This window comes from Fundulus heteroclitus, chromosome 20 (genome assembly GCF_011125445.2).
Source record: "Fundulus heteroclitus isolate FHET01 chromosome 20, MU-UCD_Fhet_4.1, whole genome shotgun sequence".
In the NCBI taxonomy this organism is placed as follows: domain Eukaryota; kingdom Metazoa; phylum Chordata; class Actinopteri; order Cyprinodontiformes; family Fundulidae; genus Fundulus; species Fundulus heteroclitus.
In genome coordinates, this window is record NC_046380.1 from 46,995,419 (window position 1) to 47,017,583 (window position 22,165).

The 22,165-nt window shown below is 39.3% G+C and overlaps 1 protein-coding gene across 4 annotated transcripts in view; it reads right to left on the minus strand.

Annotated features, from left to right (window-relative positions):
• Positions 1–5,914: 5,914 nt before the first annotated feature.
• Positions 5,915–22,165, minus strand: part of epha8 (eph receptor A8) — a 348,864-nt gene continuing 332,613 nt past the window's right edge. For 2 of the 4 annotated variants that reach the window (XM_036151370.1, XM_036151372.1), the window contains exons 16-20: positions 21,035–21,244; positions 15,801–15,950; positions 15,508–15,698; positions 13,136–13,294; positions 5,915–9,508 (exon numbers count right to left, since the gene is read on the minus strand). In XM_036151370.1, coding sequence (XP_036007263.1) covers positions 9,394–9,508; positions 13,136–13,294; positions 15,508–15,698; positions 15,801–15,950; positions 21,035–21,244 — 825 coding nt within the window. In that variant the 3' untranslated portion in view covers positions 5,915–9,393. Of the gene's footprint in view, positions 9,509–13,135; positions 13,295–15,507; positions 15,699–15,800; positions 15,951–21,016; positions 21,245–22,165 lie in introns of all 4 variants that reach the window. The other 2 variants (XM_036151369.1, XM_036151371.1) reach the window with 1 other exon arrangement.

Below are 22,165 nucleotides of genomic sequence, written 5' to 3' on the forward strand. Positions count from 1 at the left end.
AGTACTCCTGGGTCAATGTGAGCTTCTGAGCTTTCTGTGTCTCTGCTCTGTCTTCTCTGACCCCCAGTCGCTTGAGGCAGATGAGCGTTCACACTGAGACTTGTTCTGCTGGAGGGTTTGCTTTCCTGTTAAAGGGCAGTTTTCCTCTCCACTGTCGCTTCATGCATGCTCAGTATGAGGGATTGCTGCAAAGCCATCAACAATGCAGACGACTGTCCACTGTGGCTCTACGCTCTTTCAGGTGGAGTGAATGCTGCTTGGAGAGACTTGATGCAACCTGCTGGGTTTCCTTAGAGAGGAAACCTTTTGATTGAATTTGACTTTGTAAAGTGCCTTGAGATGACGGTTTTGATAATCTTAATTATATACACTGAATTGAATTAAAAACTAAACATCTTACAGTATTTTTACTGTTTTGTTTTTACATCTAAAATAGATATTTATCAAATAAAGTCTATTGTTACAACTAATCGTGGATCCCTTTACGTGTTTTTTATTGCATTGATAATATCAAAATTTTGATTTTTTATTTTTATTTTTTTTTGGGCACCAGTGGCTCGCTTGTTATTACAGTAGGCTGACAGGAAGGGGGGTGAGACATGCGGCAAAGGACCGCGGGTTGGATTCGAACCCGGGTCGACCGCGTTGAGGACTAAGGCCTCTGTATATGGCTCGCGCTGTGCTACCTGCTGCGCCACAAGCGCGCCCCAAAATATTGATTATTTTGACAACCCTACTCGTAACTCATTTGACCGAGTATAAAAATAAGGCTATGTTCTTTATACATGATGTGATGTGATAAAATGCTAGGTAATTTGTTTAAAAGCTCTAAAATAAATCTAAATATATGGTAAATTCAATTACCAACTTTAGGCTACTCCCAAATCAGTGATAAATGTATATTTTGATACTATTAATCTCAAGCAAATCCAAGCCATAACTAGGACCGAGACAGAATATCAGGAATGCAGTATTATGTGTTTCCCTGAAACATTGCTACGGTTTCATATCCCAAACTCTAGCGTCCCTCTGCCAGGCTCTCTGACCATATGAGGAGACAGAGATTTAAAGAAGGTTGGCAAGAGCAAAGGTGGTGGATTGACTGTGTTTTTGAACAAGAGGTGGTGTCGTGTTAACAGTGAGATTTTATCCATTCGATTTACATTGAGAGTTTACCAGTGTTATTTTACAACGGCCTATATTCCACCATCTGCTACTGCCGACACTACATGTGATGTCATCAGCTCAGTTGTTGCTAAACTACAGACACAACACCCCAATGTGTTTGTGGTAATATCTGGTGATTTTAATCACGCCTCACACTCTGGTACACTTTCAACTTTTCCACAGTTTGTCAACTGCTCTAGTGAATGGCAACCTGCAAGAAAAAGAACTGTGAGAAAATGGTCAAAGCAAGCTGAAGATGTAATGTTCAGTAACTCAGAGAACCAGAAAAAAGTGTTGAACCTTAAAGGTTTATTATATATAGAAAACAAATCAAACAAAAAACAAAAGTTGGTGCAGGCAAACTAAAATCCAGAAAGAAGCAGGGTACAACCAGACCTGCCAGCAGACTGCTAACTGTAAGATATATTGGCTGAATGGGCTGGGGACTGAGAGCAAGTTCAAGAGACAAACTGGGTCATGCACATAGTAGCAGGTAACAGACAGGCAGAAAAGATCCAGAGGGTAGAGCAGGAATAGTGGTTGAGAGAACTATCCTTAGTCATGTCCAGATTGAAAGAGCTGTTGCAGTATCCAGAGCGGACAAGGCAAACGGAATACAAAACCCAAAACCAGGTCAGATCAGGCAATGCACTCAAACGTTGGACAGCAACTCACACTAAGGCTTGACGACAATCTGGCAGCTACTGGCTGAGAGAGGCAGGTACTTAAAGGCACAGCCACATGTGAAAATCATACAGGACAGCACGGGTAAAGCTGCTCCACTAATTTAGTGTAAGGTAGCAGAGCGGAGCAGAGAGTGGAAAACAGCCAGCCAGCCCACAAATCAACAGAAGACAGACAGGAAGCAACAGACTCAGCTGCACTGTGCCTGCCACATGGAGAGGACAGCAGGGCCACGACCCATTGTGTGACTGACTATATAAACCTTTGTGTGGATAATGCCACCCCCACCAGAACATTAAATAAGCAAAATTATGAGCTGCTGTTGGACATTTAAAAGTCTGCTAACACATGAAGAACAGCCAGGAGGAAACATGCAACCCAAACACAAAAGCATTATATTTGAGCATCTAATTTCCCTTTTGGAATAATAAAATCATTTTTCATTGAATTGAATCTGAATCCTACAACTCAGGCTCCCTTCCTCCATTCTCTGAGACGTTCATCATTGTCATGATATAATCCATGTGATTCAATTAACCTGAGCCGTTTATTTTCTAAACATGTCAGTGGATTTCAAAAGAAACCCCAAAATGCATCACTGCAAAGACTGGTTGACCCTACAGATGTGGTCCCCAGCACAAATAGAGCAATGCTGTGTATGCTGTTAAGTGACCAGGTATACATGGGGGGAGCAAAACAGTACTGCCCAGCACAGAAGAGCAACATCCTCAGGCCAAGGTTCTGTGCTTTACACTCATCTGCAGACACTCTTTTAGGGATGAAGATGGTGGATGGTAGATAGAGAGCAATGCTGGTTTGAAAGGGGAGGAAAGTTTCAACAAAGAGGAACCCACCCAGAGGACCTACTCTGTTTCTTTCCCACCTGGATTACTGAGACGCATCAGGACAACACATTTGATTGTGCTACATCCTGACCCATTTCACTCATAAGACTTAATGCTTCTCAGGCTTCAGAGCATCCTCCATACAATCATTTATAAAAACCAGCCTGCCTTTATTATGTTTACACATTTACATTTTTTATTTATATCATGTACGGGGGACTGTGTAGTAGTCTTGATGTTGAGAAGAACTGATGCAGTAATGTGTGTCTCTTGTAGGTCACATAAACTCAAGCCATCAATTTTACCAAAACAATTTATCTAGTTTTTCTATTTAAGGACTCACCAATTTTATCCTATTAGCATTTCTGTCATTTCATACTATACAGTTTATCATTTTTATTATGGGGCAACAAATATTTACTATTTGACCTATTGGTCTTAATTTTAGGCCTTTTTCACCCTGTATACTTCAGACTTCCAGCACAAGTCCAGCTTCTGCCATCTACAGAAATATTACAATTCTGCAGTGGATGGGTGTATCAGAGATGGACAAGAAGCTGAGGACAGGGAGCTAGTGGACTGCTTTGTGTTATGGTGTGGAAACAATCATCATGATTGTAGCTTTCAGGAGAAACAGGGTTAGCTCAAACCCTGTTTCTCCATCATGGGAGAAGAAGTGGAGGTGGTTGAGGAATATAAATACCTCGATGTTCATCTGGACAACACACTGGACTGGAGACGCAATAATGAAGCTGTCTATAAGAAGGGACTGAGCAGACTGTACTTCTTGAGGAAGCTAAGATCCTTGAAGGTTTGCAACAAGATGCTGCATATTTTCTCTAAGTCTGTTGCTGAGAGTCATCTCCTCTGCCGTCATCTGTTGGGGCAGCAGCATCAGAGCCAGGGACCTAAAAAGGCTCAACAACCTGATAAAGAAGGCTGGTTCTGTTCTGGGATCAACTGTAGATCCTCTGGAGATGATAATGCAAAGAAGGATTCTTTATAAAACCAAGAAAATTATGGACAACCTTGACCATCCAAACCAACCAAATTATTTTTCCAGGCATTGATCCAAGAATCGGATTTTCCTGGTAGGTACTGTTTTTTTTTAAAGATCTGTTTTTTCATAATGACATTGATGAAAAATACTGGTCTTCCCAAATCTCACTTCTGTAATTAAGTGTAAGGAAGAAATGTTATGCCTGTCCTGTCCAGCAGAAAGGGTTCTTCCTCTAAACCAGAAGTCACCAGCCATTTTTAAACTGAGAGCTACTTCATTGCTACCATGTCATACCAAGGCCTGCCTGTACTGTCCTTTGAACTAGAAGAGTCAAAGTTCCCCTTAACACTGTGGAAAATAAGCATATTTTTATGCTTTTTAGATATTATCATTTTTCAATCTATATAAATGGAAGAGTGATTAAAAGGGAAGAGCACTATAATAAAATTAAACAGCTTTGTGGTTGGTTGTTCTATATTTAGAGCAGGCTCATGGCCACCACATTTGTTCTTTAGGGGCACCGTGTTGGTGACCCTTGCTCTAAACCCTCCCTGCAAATGTTCCACATAAAAAATTATGCAAGCGGAACTAATGGTTCACTCTTACAGGTGAAACTTGGAAATCCCTAAGATGTTTGAGAAATACAAGATAAGGGCTTAGTGTTCTGTTTCGAATGCAGTGGTTTGGGCCTTGGAACTCGTGGAAGCATGGACACCCCTTTTGTCCAGTCTATCTTATTTTTTAATCATGGAAACTGACTTCACATGCTTTAGTATCAAACTACATATTGATGGAAAACAAAAGTGGAAATCTCTGAAAGGTCTGGGTTCTATTACATTTGGTGTAAAACCAAAACAGTATTTCTGAAATAGAACGTCCCACAGAAGGTCCAGTTTGGGCTTTGTTCTGCTGGATGACATTCCACTGCAGATGAAATCATGAATTATGTTCTGTGTCAATGCCCATCTATTAGTTTATGATCTTAATCTCTAGTGCACTGGGGTTATGCAGCAAGGCAATGATTCAAAATCCACCATTAAGTCCATCTCTGGATTGCCTAAAATATCTAAGGTTTGGATAGCCAAGTCAAAGTCTAAAGCTGAATCCCATATACATTCCAAAACTAGATGTTCATGCTTGAATTGATGCAATCTGCTGTTTTTTTTAGATAGGAAACCTTTTGCCCAATTTGTCTGTGTAATTTGATTCAATTGACTTTGTAAAGTGCCTTGATGTGACATGTTTTGATGTAGCGCTATATAAATAAAATGCAATTGAATACACTCCATCTCTTCTTTCTACAAAAAGCAAAACAGACAACCACAAAAACAGTGGGTGAAATTCATCCTTAGTAACGTAAAAGATTGCCAATTATTGTTTATGCCTCATTGCAGGGGTTCTCATCATGGCTGGCACAATTAGCTGTTAGGTTTAAGGGCCAATACATTTTCATATAGGTCCAGGTTGGTGTGGACAGCCTATTTCCTTCTTAAAATTAAAAATGTTCTTCAATTATGCATTATGTGTTGTCATTTCTGCTTTAACTTTCTGTTCTCTCTCTTTTCTCTTCATAGTAGGTACACCTGGTCTGACGTTCTGTTAACTGTGACATCATCCAGAGAAGACAGATCACCTGCTACTACCATCTAATGTAGAACAGATTACTAGATCAATGTGTGCTTCTGTGCTTTTTTGTCTCTCTTGTTGTGTCTCTGTTCTGTCTTCTGTAACCCCAGTCGGTCGAGGCAGATGACCGTTCATACTGAGCCCGGTTCTGCCAGAGGTTTTTCCTTCCCGCTAATGGGTGGTTTTTCTTCCCACTGTCGCTTCATGCTTGCTCAGTATGAGGGATTGCAGCAAAGCCATGGACAATGCAGACGACTCTCCCTGTGGCTCTACGGTTCCCCAGGAGTGAATGCTGCTTGTCGGGACTTTGATGCAATCAACTGGTTTCCTTATATAGGACATTTTTGACCAATCTGTATAATCTGACCCAATCTGTATAATATGATTGAACTTGACTTTGTAAAGTGCCTTGAGTTGACATGTTTCATGATTTGGCGCTATATAAATAAATACATTGAAATTGAATTAAAATAATGAATTCTCATTATTATTTGAAAATCACTTTATGTATTTTATCAGTTGCTATCTTTATCTAATATCAAAATGTGTTTAGTGATCTGAGAAGTGACTAATAAATCCTGGAAAAAATCTGTAAGGGAACAAAGATGTATTTTACAGCACAGTGGGTGGGAAGGATTTAACATCTTAGACAAATCATCAATATGTCACAATTACCCACACACACACATTCACTCAAAAGGCATTTTAGAAAGACCAATTACATGCATATTTTTGGACATTAGGAAAAAAAAAAAACTTAATTACCCAGAGGGAACCCATGCACACACAGTGGAGAACATGCAAACTCCAGCCAAAAGCCACAGAGGACTCAAACTCAGGACATTCTTGCTGTAAGGCAATGGTGCTACCAGCTGTGCCACCATGCTGCCCCGTCAACATTTTCTGCACTATACAACTATTGTTCTCTAGTGAAGGAAAACATATTTCATTAAAATATTCTTACATTTAATTTATTCCACAATGGAATATGTTGTTCTAATAAAAAATGCATCACTTCAAAAATGTATTCCATAAAAATGGTGAACATTGTCAAACAATGTGCTTTTTAAACACATTGTAATGTATGTTTGTATATTGAATATAAAATATAAGAATTTATATACAGACCTTGTTTTCAAAGGTTTTTCAAAATTGAACAAAACCTAATCTGTAATTGACTTATTTTAGCCTTTATTTGCCAGACAAAACTATAAAGAAAACACATTCAATTGTATTTACAATAAAACAAAAATTATACTTAATCTAGAAAATCTAGAGTAAGTATAATTTTCTTTTTTTGAACTATTACACTCCAAAGACAATTGGAAGAGAGGCATAGAAATTATTTCTTATAAAATAGAGAAGTAACCATTGAGAAAAGTCTACGATCAAAACATGTTGATGAAAAGTGAGAATGTCATGTTGCGATATGAAAGGAGCATCCTCCAGAGGTCAAACATAAAAAACAACAGTAGAACTGCATTCCATTTTCCATAATAGGAGCTTTCACAACACATTTTACACTAGGCTTAATCCTACAGTTCTGTTGTATTTACTTCCAAAGTTTTCTCAGTTTTTGTTTTAATCTAATTATAAAGTAAAATTACGCTTTAGTTATTTATGCGTTGAAAGCTCTACAACAATCTACACAGTGATAACCATGTATCATCTCCTGTCTGTACCGATTACAAATATAATATAATATAATATATATTGTAAGACTTAAATTATTAATCAGTATTCCTACCACTTGAAATATGTCAACAGTAACATAGATTAGTGCGGCCACAGAAGCTGAACTGTCAGAGGACATTGTTGAAACACAGAGAATAGCGCCGTTTGTTTGCCTCAGATTGCTTTGTTGCTTGCTTTTGGCCTCCAAATTTAAGAAACAGGACCACTGTGAACCCAATAACCTATACTGCCAAAAGTAGCTACTCATCTATCAACACACACATATCAGTTAGAGTGACCATCCCTTTCTATATTCATAGTTTTTAATATGCCACCAGCCCACCTTTTGCTGCTATAATCGTGTCATATGTGTTTACGGAGTCGTAATCATTTTTCCAGAAGTACATTAGTGAGGTCAGGCATGGATGTTAAATGAGAAGGTCTGGCTTTAAGTCTCTGGGCTCATTTTGCAAAGGTGTTCTGTTAGGTTGAGGTCAGCACTCCCTGAAAACCATTAAAAATCTCATGGTATGTTAAAGTATGAAGAGTTCCTTTCACTGGAACATCAGGGCCCAGCTCAGCCCGGCCGAACCCTGGAAAATAGCCCCACACCATAAAATGTTCTCTTAACCACATTTCCCTCGATACAGTAAAAAAAAAAACAGAAGTGCTGTTTTTCAGACAACTGCCAAGGTGATTGATTTGCCAGATGGAGAGAGTCTGTTTTAGTCCATGGGTGGTGTGCTTTACACCACTGCAGCCGGTGCTGCTTGGCCTTTTTAATTACATCAAGCTCTCTATGCACTCTTTTTGATCTAATCTGAAAGTAACATGGAATTTGAAGGTCCGAAACCACTAGCTCTGGAGAACGTTCTCCACCTCTGGGCAAAAAGCATGCATTCTGCATGCATAGCAGCTTGACTTTGTACATGTGTGGTCAGGAAAAGGGTTGGAAATCTTGAATTTCTTTCCTGTGTATTAGTGTGTGAATACTTTTGGATATATTGCGTATTCACTATATATGTAATGTTAAAGCATCAGAATACTTGGTTATGTCTTTTTTGTCACTCAGATGACAGTCATTGTGTGATGTTGCTACTGCGTATGTGTTTATTAGAATAAAAATCCAGGAGCTGAAATGCTAATGTTCAGCATGAATTCTTGATGCTCGATGTAAAGGATTGTTCACACTATTTCTCTTTGCATCTGAATCAGACACAGCATGTTTAAAAAGGCGTTTAAAAAGGCGTGAAAAGTCCAAATCCAAATCTCAATTATTATGGGATGGCACAACATTGAATAACGGGGATTTATGAAAACCAGAATGATACAGATATTGATACTGGATATTTGAAAACATACTAAAATCAAGACAATGCCTTTTCTCAGGAATTTCATGGTTATTTCCGTCGCAAAATTACAGATAAGCAAGTTGTGCTTGACTGGCCTGCCTGCAGTCCAGATCTGTCTCCTACTAAGCATATGAGGTAGACTTGAAATCCTCTATTCAGCAAGACGGCCACAGATTTCTCTGTGCATTCCATGTTACACAACAATGAACAAGCATCTCCCAACTGACCGAGTGTTTCAGACTTTAACTTCTAGATTTGCTTATTTTTGTCTGGTAAATAAAGATATGATGGATCTCCAAATTCTTTAGTTGTCATTGTGCATTCATTTGTGGAAATCTGTCTCAACTGCAAAGGCTTTTAAAGACAGAAAGATTGTAAAATAAAGTGCACTATAATTGGGTTATACACATCTTCCAAGTAGAGTAGTTGTGCGCCATGCAGCTGCAGACTGGCCAGAGGCTCAGGATCTCCAGGGGTCACTCCAGTACGGCAGAAGCAGAGTGGACAGGACTGGGCTGAAGTCGGTCTTTTCCACAGCTGGAGATGATCCGGCAGCACAAGTTAGCCTTATCTCATGTTCCACCCATGTTTCCTTGCTTGTGTCATTTAGAAGCATATTGTTTTAAAGTTATTGCTGCCTTTCTACAGTGTCATCAGAATATTTAAAAATACGCCCCCTGCTACATCACCATGGACTCGTCCCTGGGACTATAAATCATGATATATTCACGATAAATAATTTCTTCATTGTAGACAACAAACTTAAAATATCATGTCATAATTAAGGCAGTCTTTTCAATTTTAAACAAGAGATAAAATTTAATTCAGTAGGAAGAAAAAAACGAAAAGTAGGTCCCAAAGATGAAACGTTTCCTTGTTCCATAAGCGATCCTTTTACATTTTGTTCTTAAATTCTCAAGTAAAAATGTTGTAAAGTTCCTAGTTATCTTCTTCTCCCATTTATCTGTTTTTGTTTCTTAAGGAGTATTTCTTGATCTTACAAAAGGCTTGGTCTCTAATGCAGTTAGAAACCTCAGCTTTGGAGTTATACGTGGACCGACGGAACACTCTTGTTGAGGACTTGCGCCCTCATTAGTTGGACACTGGTCATGATCTTCTTCTGATGACCCATCAGTGTAACGCCGAGCCTCTGGATGTCCCTGGGTGACATAAAAACAATTCATTTTAGCAATCCATAGTAGCAAATACAGTGTTGTGAAAAAGCAGTTGCACCTTTATAGATTTCTTATCGTTTCTACCCCTCATATGTTCTAGAATTTCTTGAGACCCAGAAATGTTGCTTTCTTTTGGGAGGTTTTCTGCTTAATTATTGTTATCCATAAGGTTATATTTAAACAAGGTGACTTGACTAAGACTGAAAACCATTCAAACTTATGTAACCTATAGTTCACCCTCAACAAAACAAGATGGCACATTTAGTTTTCAGTGGTTTTTCTATTCATGATTTAAATAGCTAAAATTTACCCTTACAACAAACAAGAAGCAATGTCCATGTAAAGGTGAATCTAAGAAAATTAGAATTTTTTGAAAAAGTTAAATATCTTTTGTCTCTTATATCAAAAAGTGAATGTCAAAATACTACATAGAATTATTATACAGAGTGAAATGTTTAAGGGCTTCATTTCTTTTTATTTATATGCTTATGGTTTACAGTTTATGAAAATTCAAACAAATATCAGGCCTCCGAGACGGGTTTTCATCTTAATCTACTCAATACCTCGTTTTGGCTCCTTTTCCATAAATTGCTGTGTCACTGAGGTGTGGCATGGAGGCAATTAGAATGTAGTTCTGCTGAGGTGTACTGGAAGCCCAGGTGGCTTTGTTAGGAGCATTCAGGTCAACTGCATTGTTGATTATGGTGTCTCTCATCTTCTTCTTGACAATACTGCATAGATTCTCTACGTGGTCCTGGCCACACCTGTTTGCTGGGCAACCAACCACAGTAACACCAGGGCCAGGTGTTGCACATATCTTCTAGTACCTTTGGGAAGTATGGGTCAGTACCAAGTCCTATTGGAGAATGAATTCAGCATCTCCTTAAAGCTCAGCAGAAGGAAGTATGCAGCAGTCAAACATTTCATGGTTGACTGTGGACCTCAAGCCACCCGGACTCTGACCCTCTCCACTCTTCTTCCAGACTCTGGGACCTGATTTCCAAATGAAGAGCAAACTTTACTTTCATCTGAAAATAAACTTGGGGCCACTGAGCAACAGTCCAGTTCTTTTCCCCTTTATTCCAGGATAGTGGCACAAAGCAGCAAGCTGTGGACAAGCTGAGGACAAGCTGGGGACAAGCTGGGGACAAGCTGGGGACAAGCTGGGGACAAACTGGGGACAAGCTGGGGACAAGCTGGGGACAAGCTGGGGACAAGCTGGGGACAAGCTGGGGACAAGCTGTGGACAAGCTGGGGACAAACTGGGGACAAGCTGGGGACAAGCTGTGGACAAGCTGTGACGACCTTTCTCTGCCACTGGCACAATGAGGTGCTGAGCAGCAGCTTCTTCAGCACGTGCACAACAGCATATGTAAACAGTACAGCATGCCATGCATGGAAGTGTTGGCCATTCACATAAGGAAATATCATTTTGTCCCCCCCCATGTTTTTTTTGGATTTCCCTGCTTTTCCATACCCTTGTTGGACTTTTATCAAGAACCACAACTATGATTCTGTTTCTCGTCCAGCAATCATTCACTGGCCTTCGGGTTTGTCTACCTTGTTCTGACTTTAGATGCATGACCATGCCTGTCTCCTGGATCCTGATCGACCCTCTGACACTGACTTTACTTGGTTTATCAGAAAGGAAAACTAGCAGTACAGCTGCACATCCCACAAGTTATCCGTATTAGTTCCTCTGTAGGTTGGCATAGAACAAACAATTCTAAGTTCGTAAAAGCCAAGACACACGAAAATGACATCGTAGCAATTAGATCTGGTTGAAGTGAATGAGGTTGGGCAGACCACATGCAGTTCTTTGCAACTGTATCTGCATAGCTCCGACCAAGGTAGACATCTGCTCTGTCTTGGTCGGTGCTGCACAGTCATTTTATAGAAAATCCATGAGTCAGACAGGACGATAGACTTTGGCAAAATAAAACACATCCACTTTGGGGAAAATACAAAATAAAATCTCCAAATTAAAATTCTCCTTCTAACGTATAAAGCCCTTAATAATCAAACTCCATCATATATCAGAGCTCTGATTACCCCGTATGTTCCTAACAGAGCACTTCGCTCTCAGACTGCAGGTCTGCTGGTGGTTCCTAGAGTCTCTAAAAGTAGAATGGGAGGCAGATCCTTTAGCTATCAGGCTCCTCTCCTGTGGAACCAACTCCCAGTTTTGGTCCGTGAGGCAGACACCCCGTCTACTTTTAAGATTAATCTTAAAACTTTCCTTTGTGACAAAGCTTATAGTTAGAGTGGCTCATGTTACCCTGATCTACCTCTATAGTTATGCTGCTATAGGCTTAGGCTGCTGGAGGACATCAGGGTCTATTTCTCTCTCTCTACTGATTTCTACTGTTCTCCAGTTTTGCATTGTATTACATTGAAATGACTGTCGTCATTTCATCTTTTACCTTTCTGTTCTCTCTCTTTTCTCTTCATAGTAGGTACACCTGGTCTGGCGTTCTGTTAACTGTGACATCATCCAGAGAAGACGGCTCACCCGCTACTACCATCTAATGTAGAACAGATTACTAGATCAATGTGTGCTTCTGTGCTTGTTTGTTTCTCTTGTTGTGTCTCTGTTCTGTCTTCTGTAACACCCAGTCGGTCGAGGCAGATGACCGTTCATACTGAGCCCGGTTCTGCCGGAGGTTTTTCCTTCCCGTTAATGGGGAGTTTTTCTTCCCACTGTCGCTTCATGCTTGCTCAGTATGAGGGATTGCTGCAAAGCCATCAACAATGCAGACGACTCTCCCTGTGGCTCTACGCTTCTCCAGGAGTGAATGCTGCTTGTCGGGACTTTGAAGCAATCAACTGGTTTCCTTATATAGGACATTTTTGACCAATCTGTATAATCTGACCCAATCTGTATAATATGATTGATTTGACTTTGTAAAGTGCCTTGAGATGACATGTTTCATGAATTGGCGCTATATAAATAAAATTGAATTGAATTGAATCACAAGGTAAATGGTACGCAATTTCAAGAAAGGTCCCCATACAGATCTGTCCCAGAAAACACACAGCTCAATAAATTAACAGATAAGAAGGAAAATAGTGATCTTATATGAGCTTGTTCATGCAGCAGTTGCAGCTTTATGCTTACTGCCTGGCTTGCTTATGCTGGCAGAATTTTTTGGAATTTGCGGAACACGCTCTCAAGTAAATACTTAATCTCGCCAGTCCAGTGATTCATCGAGGGATCCTCTACAAAGCCAGTAGGTCAGGAAGAAATCTGTATGGATCTGTCCATTGGATCGGATGGTTTGGCGTGTCTAGGCTTTAAGACTGTGGATAGTGATCTGTAGAATCATAGCTATTCGTAGTGTGAATAACTGGTTTGGCTCAGGATTTTAAAATAGCATGTTTTTAATATTTCAATAGAATTTTCAATAGAATTTATCAGTTGTCCTTAACTCTTAATGCATGATTAACATTGCTTTTATCTTTAGATTGTCTGTGTCTGTTTAAAGCCTATGTGTTGTAATTTCCAGTCTCAAATCTCCTTATATTTACGTTCTGAGGGTTGCAGTAAACTTATATTAACAGCTAAGGATTACCTCTTTGTTTTTATCACTCTCCATTGCAATGACAACTCACCCTTGCTTCATGCCGACGACGTGCCCCAAAGTGTGAAAGCCCCCAGCTGCAAAGTGTTCCTTGTAACGTCCCATCTTTATGGTGTCCAGCCACTCGTCTACTGAGTTACAGCTGCTGAAGTCAGGGACGGTTCTCTCCATTAACGGAGGACTGTTTAAACTGCAGCAAAGGAAAAAAGGAAGGACTTTCAGTTGCTGGAGAAAAAACTATAAAAGTAGCTAAATTAGACAAAGTCAAAGCATTAGATCAAGAGGAAGACTGAAAGTGAGAGGAGTAAAACGTGAACATGAAGTAAAAAGGAAACTGTGATGTGTGCATGTAGCTAAAACAGAATCAACAGGAGTTAGAATGATAGAAAGGACAATAGTTTGTTTGGCTGCATTAGAGCCTCTTTGGACAGCTTAATACAGGAAAAATATTCTAACACTCTTCTGTCACTACCCTTGATTATAACAACTCATTAAGACCCCATATATACTCTGAATATTTTCAGCAAAGACCAGCTTTAGACAGTGTGTCCTCTCAAGCCTCCAACCAGATTTACTGTGGATCAATGTCAATAACCCAGCAAGGGTTTTAGTTAATGCACAGGGAATTTATCAGAGATGGGCTTAATGCAAAATGAACAAGACTGCTTGCATTATCTGCCAAGAAACTTTAAGAAAAAAACTTTGTTTGCAATTTTATACCACTACACCTGTGTTTGACAGCAGACAATTCAGGATTTCTGCTACATGTAATGGGGCAGTTCTCAAATGACAACACATTCTTCCTGAGACAGCCTGGTTTCCCGGCTGGTCATACAGGAAGAGAGCAAATTACACTGGAAACAACCGCAGCACTAATCATTTTAGAAGATGACAACGTCCCAGGAGCTTCATTTCAACCTGCTTCAATCAAGAAACCCAGCATAGAAGAGCTTCAACGGTTGAAATCTGAGGCCTCAAAATGAGCAGAAAGAAAGCAGTATTAGTAGAAAGGTTGGAGAGGCTGGCCTCTCTTCTCTCACAACGGATCAAAGCTGGAGAAGAAACCCGCTGAATTCACGGAGAATTACAGCTGATACTAAGAAAAAATAGAAGTATTATTACAGACCTATGTTTTGATCTATTATAGAGCAGGAAATAGACTTAAAAACAGTCAATCATCCTGCTGTTATCAGACACTCCAATCCCGTCTCACCTTCACACACAAACAGATCACTATAAGAGAAACATCGACTTACAAGTAAACCACCACATGCCACACATATTTAGCACAGCGGGACTTTTACTGCTCGTCAAAATGTTGTCGCGGGGACGAGGCGTGAGTCCCGTTCTCTTGTTGCATGGCGCAATAACCAGAAAAAGGCGTTCTGCTGGAAAAAAAGCGAAGCCCAAAAGAACAACTTCACATTCAAAAACCCAAGAAACCGCAATCGCCAACTCACGAATGTTTCAAGTGCCTTTAAAGAAAATGCTTAGAATAAGCAGAGTATGCAACACTGAAGCTCACATTAACATCCCTCATGGATTTTATGCTGTTTTAAAGTGTCTTTGGTCAGACTCCACAGTAAACTGCTCTCGGTCATAAACCCGTGTCCAACACCAACACATCCTTCAGGGTTTTGGGAAATCAATGGAAACAACTACCTTTGCATGGTCACGATCATCAGACCACGAGTCACCCAGCATATACGAACACAGCGGTGTTTTGTTGTTGAGCCCATATTCAGGACAGATCTGTTCACTATTTGGCTCATACTAGTAAACTATTCAAGCAGTACTACTCTGCTTGTTCAACCACAAGATGGTCATGACGCATGCGTCTAAATTTAGTAATCTGACATCTTTTGAGGAATGCTCTATTGATCATCAGAATGAATAAATAAACAATGTTATAACAGACTACAATAATTACCTGATTACCACACAGCTTGCATCACTTACCTCGTTCATTGCCTGTGCCTCTGATTACTATCATTTTGTATCCAGTGTGGAATCAGGCAATGTTTAGATTATTTCATAAAGTAATCTTAATGCATGTTGCATTTCAACGACATGTTAACAGTCACGTAGTTAATTATTATAGTTTTGTTACATCAGATATACATGCCCCCTCCAGTCCACCACCACGTTAAAAACATCTAGATACTTGATTTATTCTGCTTCTCGCAGCATAACAGTTACTTTCAGTCTGTCAGCTAATATTGTCCAAAAACCATTTTCTTAGACCCTTGGAAGTGGTGTTTTTGCAGTGGTTGGTAACTTGATGTACTAATGACTTAAACCAATATTTGATGAAATCCTGGCACACTGTCTGATCAAATTAAATCAAAAGTAACCTTAGCATGTTACACAATCCAACGGGGATTGAATAAATTGCCCACCTACCTGCAGAGCGTGTCCATGGACTTCAGGTTATCTGGGTTACGGATTAGCTTGTCAAGAACAGTAACTATCTGGCAGAAGCGCGGCCTCTCATTGCGATCCTTCTGCCAACAGTCCAGCATTAGCGTGTGCAGAGCAGCAGGGCAGCCCATAGGAGCAGGCAGTCTGTAGCCCTCCTCCACAGACTTAATAACCTGCACAGTTTCAGCAAAAGTCTCTATGAGTTTTCAGCAGCAGTAATAGAGGTTGGTAGGCCTGATCTGTTAATGATGTTTGATTTAACAAACAGTGCTTACGTCTCTGTTCGTCAGGTTCCAGTATGGCCGCTCTCCATAGGACATTACTTCCCACATGACCACGCCATAACTCCACACATCACTGGAGGAGGAGAACTTTCTGTACGCAATCGCCTCTGGAGCCGTCCAGCGGATCGGGATTTTTCCACCCTATTGGTAAAGCAGTTGCACAATGCGACATTATATTTTACTCCTTTTTAGTTGTTCAGTTTATCAATTATACACACATTGATTATTACCAAAAGTAGTCGCTAAAGTTATCATACCACATGATATGTGGATATGTAAGTGTAATATTTCTTTACACTTGAGATATTTCATGATTTTAGATTGCAAAAATGATCACATTCGTTTCAGCCAACCCTGAACTTATCAGACCATGATAATATATATTATATATTTTTCTGCTTTTGACAACCATTAACCCAAAAGTATTTTATTGAGATTTTATGTGATAGACCAAAAAACACAGGACATCAGGTGGAAAGAAAAGGATACATATTTACAAATGTAATTTTTGTTACATTCTTTTAAAAGTCTTGCATGCGCTTGTATTTATTGATTATGTAAAATCACCAACTATGTAGCTTAACCTTTCTACCTATTAGTTCTGACTATTTTTCTATCTCTTTCTGAAGAATGCCTGTAAAAATTCTTAGTTATTTATGTAATAGCAACAGCAAACAGACTTAAATTGAAGGCAACTGGACCTTTGCTTAGTTTTTCTGAAGAAAAAAACCCAAAACATCGACAGCTATCGAGGGGTTTGTCAATTCTAACAGCTCGCACTTGAGCAACCTGCCGTTGGAGCGCTGCTGTTTTGGTCTATCATCCTAGACATATTCAAATCAGATGCAAATTCATTACCCTACGTTGAGTACTTGGTCACCTGAAGCATGATGACAACGCTTATGTATTCTCTTTGGAGTAAGTCAGAGGACAGAGTTACACTGAGGAGTTAGAAGCACAATCATCTATGTTTAGTGTTGGCTTTCGTCTTTTAACAAAGATGGCTTCTTTCACCTCTCCTTCATCCTATCTGTTCTCCCTGTCCATAATCTAGACATCATTGTCATCAAAAGTGTGTCCTTTGTTCTTGAGGTGCAAGTGGACTGCAGAATCTTTTCCCGAGCTGCTGGTCCTTCTGTGCTGTGTACAGGTAGGAGTTAGCAGGTTATGTTTCTACACCAATGACAGCTGGTGCACAAAGCAACAACTGTAGATATCCATTGTTCACTGAGAGTGAGCTGACTTACAGCATAGCTGTGTGGTTCTTAGCTGTGGGCATTAACACTTCTCAGAGGTCCATGGGCCTCCATCTTCAGAACTCACTTTCTTATGAAGGTATGGAGCGCTCTGAGGGACTGTACAGACTCAGGACACTGGCTATAGCAGGTACAGAGTGCTGAGCTCCCGCACTAATAGATTTGGCAATAGTTTTTACAATAGTGCAATAACTCTAATCAATACCTCGCTTCTTTGATGGGGCCCATGTGCAATCCACAAGTGCAATGCTGATTTATGTGAATTATTTATGTACTGTATTTTATTCTGTAAAACTATCTCTATGCACTTTTCATTAAATAGTAGACGCATTTCATTTTAGTACTATACATTTTTGGGTAATGACAGTAAACATTTATCTTTTCAAAGCAGTCTTGAAGTAACTGTACCTTTATTTATTTTTGTCTAATTAAGAAAAATGTTTTTTTTACGCAATATATTATGAGTTAAATGATGTAATTTGATAATAACAAATAAAGTCCATGCTTTTTTTTGGTAGGAATAAGCAGTGAACTGGGGGACAACCCGTGACAACTTCTCTCTGCCACTGTCACAATGGCTAAGCAGCAGCTCCTCCAGCACGTCTACAACAGGGTATGTAAACAGTACAGCATGGCATGCATGGAAGTGTTGACCATCCACAGAAGGAAATATCATCTACCTGAGACGCAGCCATTCATATCAAAGAAAACAAAGAAAAGTGTTGATGAAGCCTTGTTTCCTCTGGAGGATTAGCTTGAGGCTGGTGTTTACTCTTGTACATGCTGCGGGTTTCTCATTGAGAAAAAAGGTTAGGTTTACAGTTCAAACTAAACTGTTTTCCTCACTCATGATTTTAACTTGTACCAAATCAGATATAGTTGGTCTTGGAGCTGTACTTTTGCAGGAAGTGGAAAACTCAGAACCCGGTAGAAACGGAGAGCTCAGCCATGAAGTGGGCGATCAACTCCCTGAAATACTACTTGTTGTCCCCTCTGGCCTGTATCATGTGGTGATACAGGCCAGAGGGGATTTTTCTGTTCATATAGGTCTTCAAGTGATTATTGGAATGGGTTTAAGATATTTTCAGTTTGTATTAGTTTGTAAATAGATTATTTTGTTTGCTCTTTGTCTAGTGTAAATAGTGGTTAATCGATTTAAGCTGTTTGTCATTTGTTGTTTGTTGTTGAGTGTTAGTAGTTCTATTTGGTTATACTACTGGCTACAAAATAAAAATGGTAAAAGGCTAAATGTCTTGTACTTGTATAGCGCTTTAACTAGTGACGACCCCAAAGCGCTTCACACTACAGTCTTAGTCATTCACCCATTCACACCCATTCACACCCATTCACACCCATTCACACCCTGACGGTGGTGAGCTATGCTAGTCGCAGGGCAGCTGTGACTACTTCCATGGCTGCTCGACCAGTTTGAAGCACATGGCAGCGGCGCTCTGTTTTGGGAACCCTGGCAGCTCTCATATGAATGACTCAGGAAGCAGGTAGTAAACATGGGCTACACTCTGCATCATCGCAGCTCTGCACCACACCTCTAATTATGAAAGGAGAAAAACTTGACTAAGACATTGTTGGTGGAGATGACCAATTGTTTATGGGGAACATTACTTTTATCCCTGGTGATAAATGAGAATGATTTTGGTTAATTTTACAGTGAATTTCTTATTTATTGCTCCTTAATTCTGACCTCAACCCAGTTAAAATGTTGTGGATTATGTTGTGCCAGAAACTAATTAAAAGGAAGTTGACCAATTCTGCCAACAAAAGTGATCAAATATCCAGTAAAAACTGATGTCAAAACATGGTTGAAAGCTGCAAAAAATGTGAGGTCTTTGCAAACTGCTCAGGAACATGCCAGATGTGTATGTTTCTGTTTGACCAGATGTGTATAACTGTGACCCTGTAGGAATAAGGGAAAATTAACAATAATTTCAAACTTGTGCAACCACTTATTGTTTTTAAAATCCATTAAGTTGCTTGTTGTGCAACTATTGCAACGTGGAACAATAACAGCTCTATTTATCATTAAAAACTCCAAAAATGAACATTACCTAAAGGTAATTGAAGGTTGCTTTGCTCGTCTCCTGTTAAACACTTCTTTATTGAGAGCCCATAATATTCATGTATCTTGTAAACTTCATCAGCCAGACTCTGTTGCCACTTTTATCGCCATAAAACGTGGAGCATTGTTAAGTTTCCCAATCTCCTGGCAGTAATGAGAACCGTATTAATCTCCAAGTATTATCAAGCATTAATTGGAGGTGTGCTGAAAGGAAGCCATGCTTTCTAACACTTTGGATCTGCTATCACACTCTACAAACCCTTTCCCATCAGAACGACACTGGAAGACGCTGCTCATAATCCCTGTGCACTCTGGAATGTGATTGCTGTGCTTACGCAGACAGGGACAAACAAATCTGCTAAAGTGCTTATTTTAAGCTGTGTGCTGTTAAGTGATAGAATCGGATTTTGAAATCTTTTTGCTTTTTTCAGTTTAAACTCAATACTTTAGCTCTCAATATGCTCCAGGATTAATACTGAGCTGCTCCCTAGAGGAGGACCTCCACAACCAAGACGATGTTTTACTTTCATATGACTTGATTGCATTTGATTGTATATTGCTTTTGTAAAAGTGTGTTTGAAACAAACTTTTCTGTCTGTCTTTATGCTACTTTCTTGGTCAAAAATCAGTCACACTGTGAGATAATTTTCACTTTTAACAGTATTCTACTGCTGTTGTCTTTAAGTTTTCTGTAATTTGCACAGCAAATTTAATTAATTTTAATTGCTTATCTCATAGACCCCTCCTGCACCTGTTTCAGACTGTCCTCATCAACTTGCTTTAAAATGTTACTTTCAAAGGATATCCACCACATATCATAAAATGTTTGAAGAATCTAATTAAATTCAGATGTGGTTAATAAAACATAACAATATAAATATCAAACATTTACTAAATGAAAGAGAAGTCGAATTAACTCAAACTAAGTTATCTTTCTGCTTTGATTGTTTTTGTATCCTTGTCCTTTGCAAGATCTGAGTCTGAAAGAAGGAACAATCCTACTGTTCTGAAAAATGGTAGCTGTTGTGTTTTAATATGTTCCCAGCTAACCTGGTTGGAAGATTTCTGACAGATCACTTTTCTGGTAGAATTCATTTTACTTTTCATGCAAACAGCCTAATTATGAGCAGGTTGGATGTTCTGATCAAGTAAAATCCACCAATCACAAAAATCCTGTAAATAAGAAGTTCTAAGTGTCACTTATTGCCAGTCCAATTGGACAGAGGATCTATAAACATCAATTTTCATGTACTACTACCTATACTGAAATACACTATATTGCCAACAGTATTCACTCACCTGCCTGTGCTCGCATATGAACTGAAGTAACATCCCATTCCTAATCCATAGGGTTCAGTTCACATTTTCCACCCTTTGCAGCTATAACAGCTTCTGCTATTCTGGGAAGTCTGTCCATGACAGTATGCAACACCCATTCCAACTAGATTTTTCAGATGATGGATTGAACAGTGATCTGTGAGATATTTAAAACTTTACTTTTTAACCTGATGTTGCTTTAAACCGCCCCACAAATCTAACCCCGACATGTCTACTGTGTTCCTTGGTCTTTTGTTTGTCACAAAACATTCCAACAAAACACTGGACATTGAAGTTTATGGTTGTAGAAATGAAACCTATGTCTAGAAAAAGTTACTCTAAACAGCAACTTGACACATGATGTCAGGCCTAAAATCTGATAGAATTTCTGAAAGATCTTTGTTACAAGCAGTTAATTTGATCCACCACATTGCCATTTATACTTTGTATTATTAATCACTTCTATTTTCATGTCAGAGGTCATGTGTTTTCGGGGCCAGGCCATGCATTTTAAAATGTGTGTGTTTGTGTGTGTGTGTTGATGCATTAATGCTTGCCTCAATGTGAAAACTCACACTGGTGGTGTATGCAGCGTCAGGGTCATCCTCCAGGACTCTGGACAGGCCAAAGTCAGATACCTTACACACCAGGTTGCTGTTGACCAGGATGTTGCGGGCAGCCAGGTCTCGGTGGATGTATCCCAGGTCAGACAGGTAGGTCATACCTGCTGCAATGCCACGCAGCAACCCCACCAGCTGGATGACGGTGAACTGGCCATCGTGCCTCTTCAAGAAAGAAGAGGAGATGAATATAATAGTGTGAAAGTCTTTGTCCCTGTACAGGTTTAATGCATTTTTGCTTTTCCCACACACTCAAATGCTTCAGATCATCAAACTAATTTAATCAAACATTCATAAACTGAGTAAATATACAGGCACATTTAAAAAATGTGTAACATTACATATAAGTGCAATTTTTCAAATCAGAAAGTGGAACTCTTAAATTAAGGACAATCATTGGACATTGTGATATAGTCCAAGCCATTTTCTGTCATTTTGATGAATATGGTTTAGAGATCATGAAAACCCAAAATTTTCATAATGCTTCACTTGTCTTAAGTAAGGTCAATATCGAGAGTTCCACCAATAAGAGACTGGGGAAAAATGTCCAAAAGCACTGCTGACCATCAAGAACACAAAAGATTTTGGGGAACGATATAACAAAGTTTTTGGTATATGTGCAACGACTTAAAAAAAACTAAAATTGAATTTCAGAAAAAGAACATCATCATAAAAATCAACCATGTTGGTGTGATGGTCTGTGGATGATCTGCTGCTTCAGGAGCTGGACAACTTGGCAGTTATAATTTAAAAGTGAGTTTATTCCCCTATCAGAAAATCCTGAAGGAAAATATGCGCCCATCAGTTGATCCTTTTAACCTGAAGAGCTCTTGGGTTGTGCAGCAGGATAGGGATTCAAAGCACATCAGTATGTCCACGTCATAAAAATAAAGAATTTGGAAACATCTAGTCAAATTATGGATTCAAACCAGATTAACATGATGCAGGATTAAACTGGCAGTTCATGCTGGAAAATGGACACAATTTGGTTTAGTGGGTAATTACTTTCTTACATACAGCCACGTTTTTTCCTTAAGTGAAATCCATATTTGAAAATGTCTTTTTCTACTTACTCAGGTTATCTTT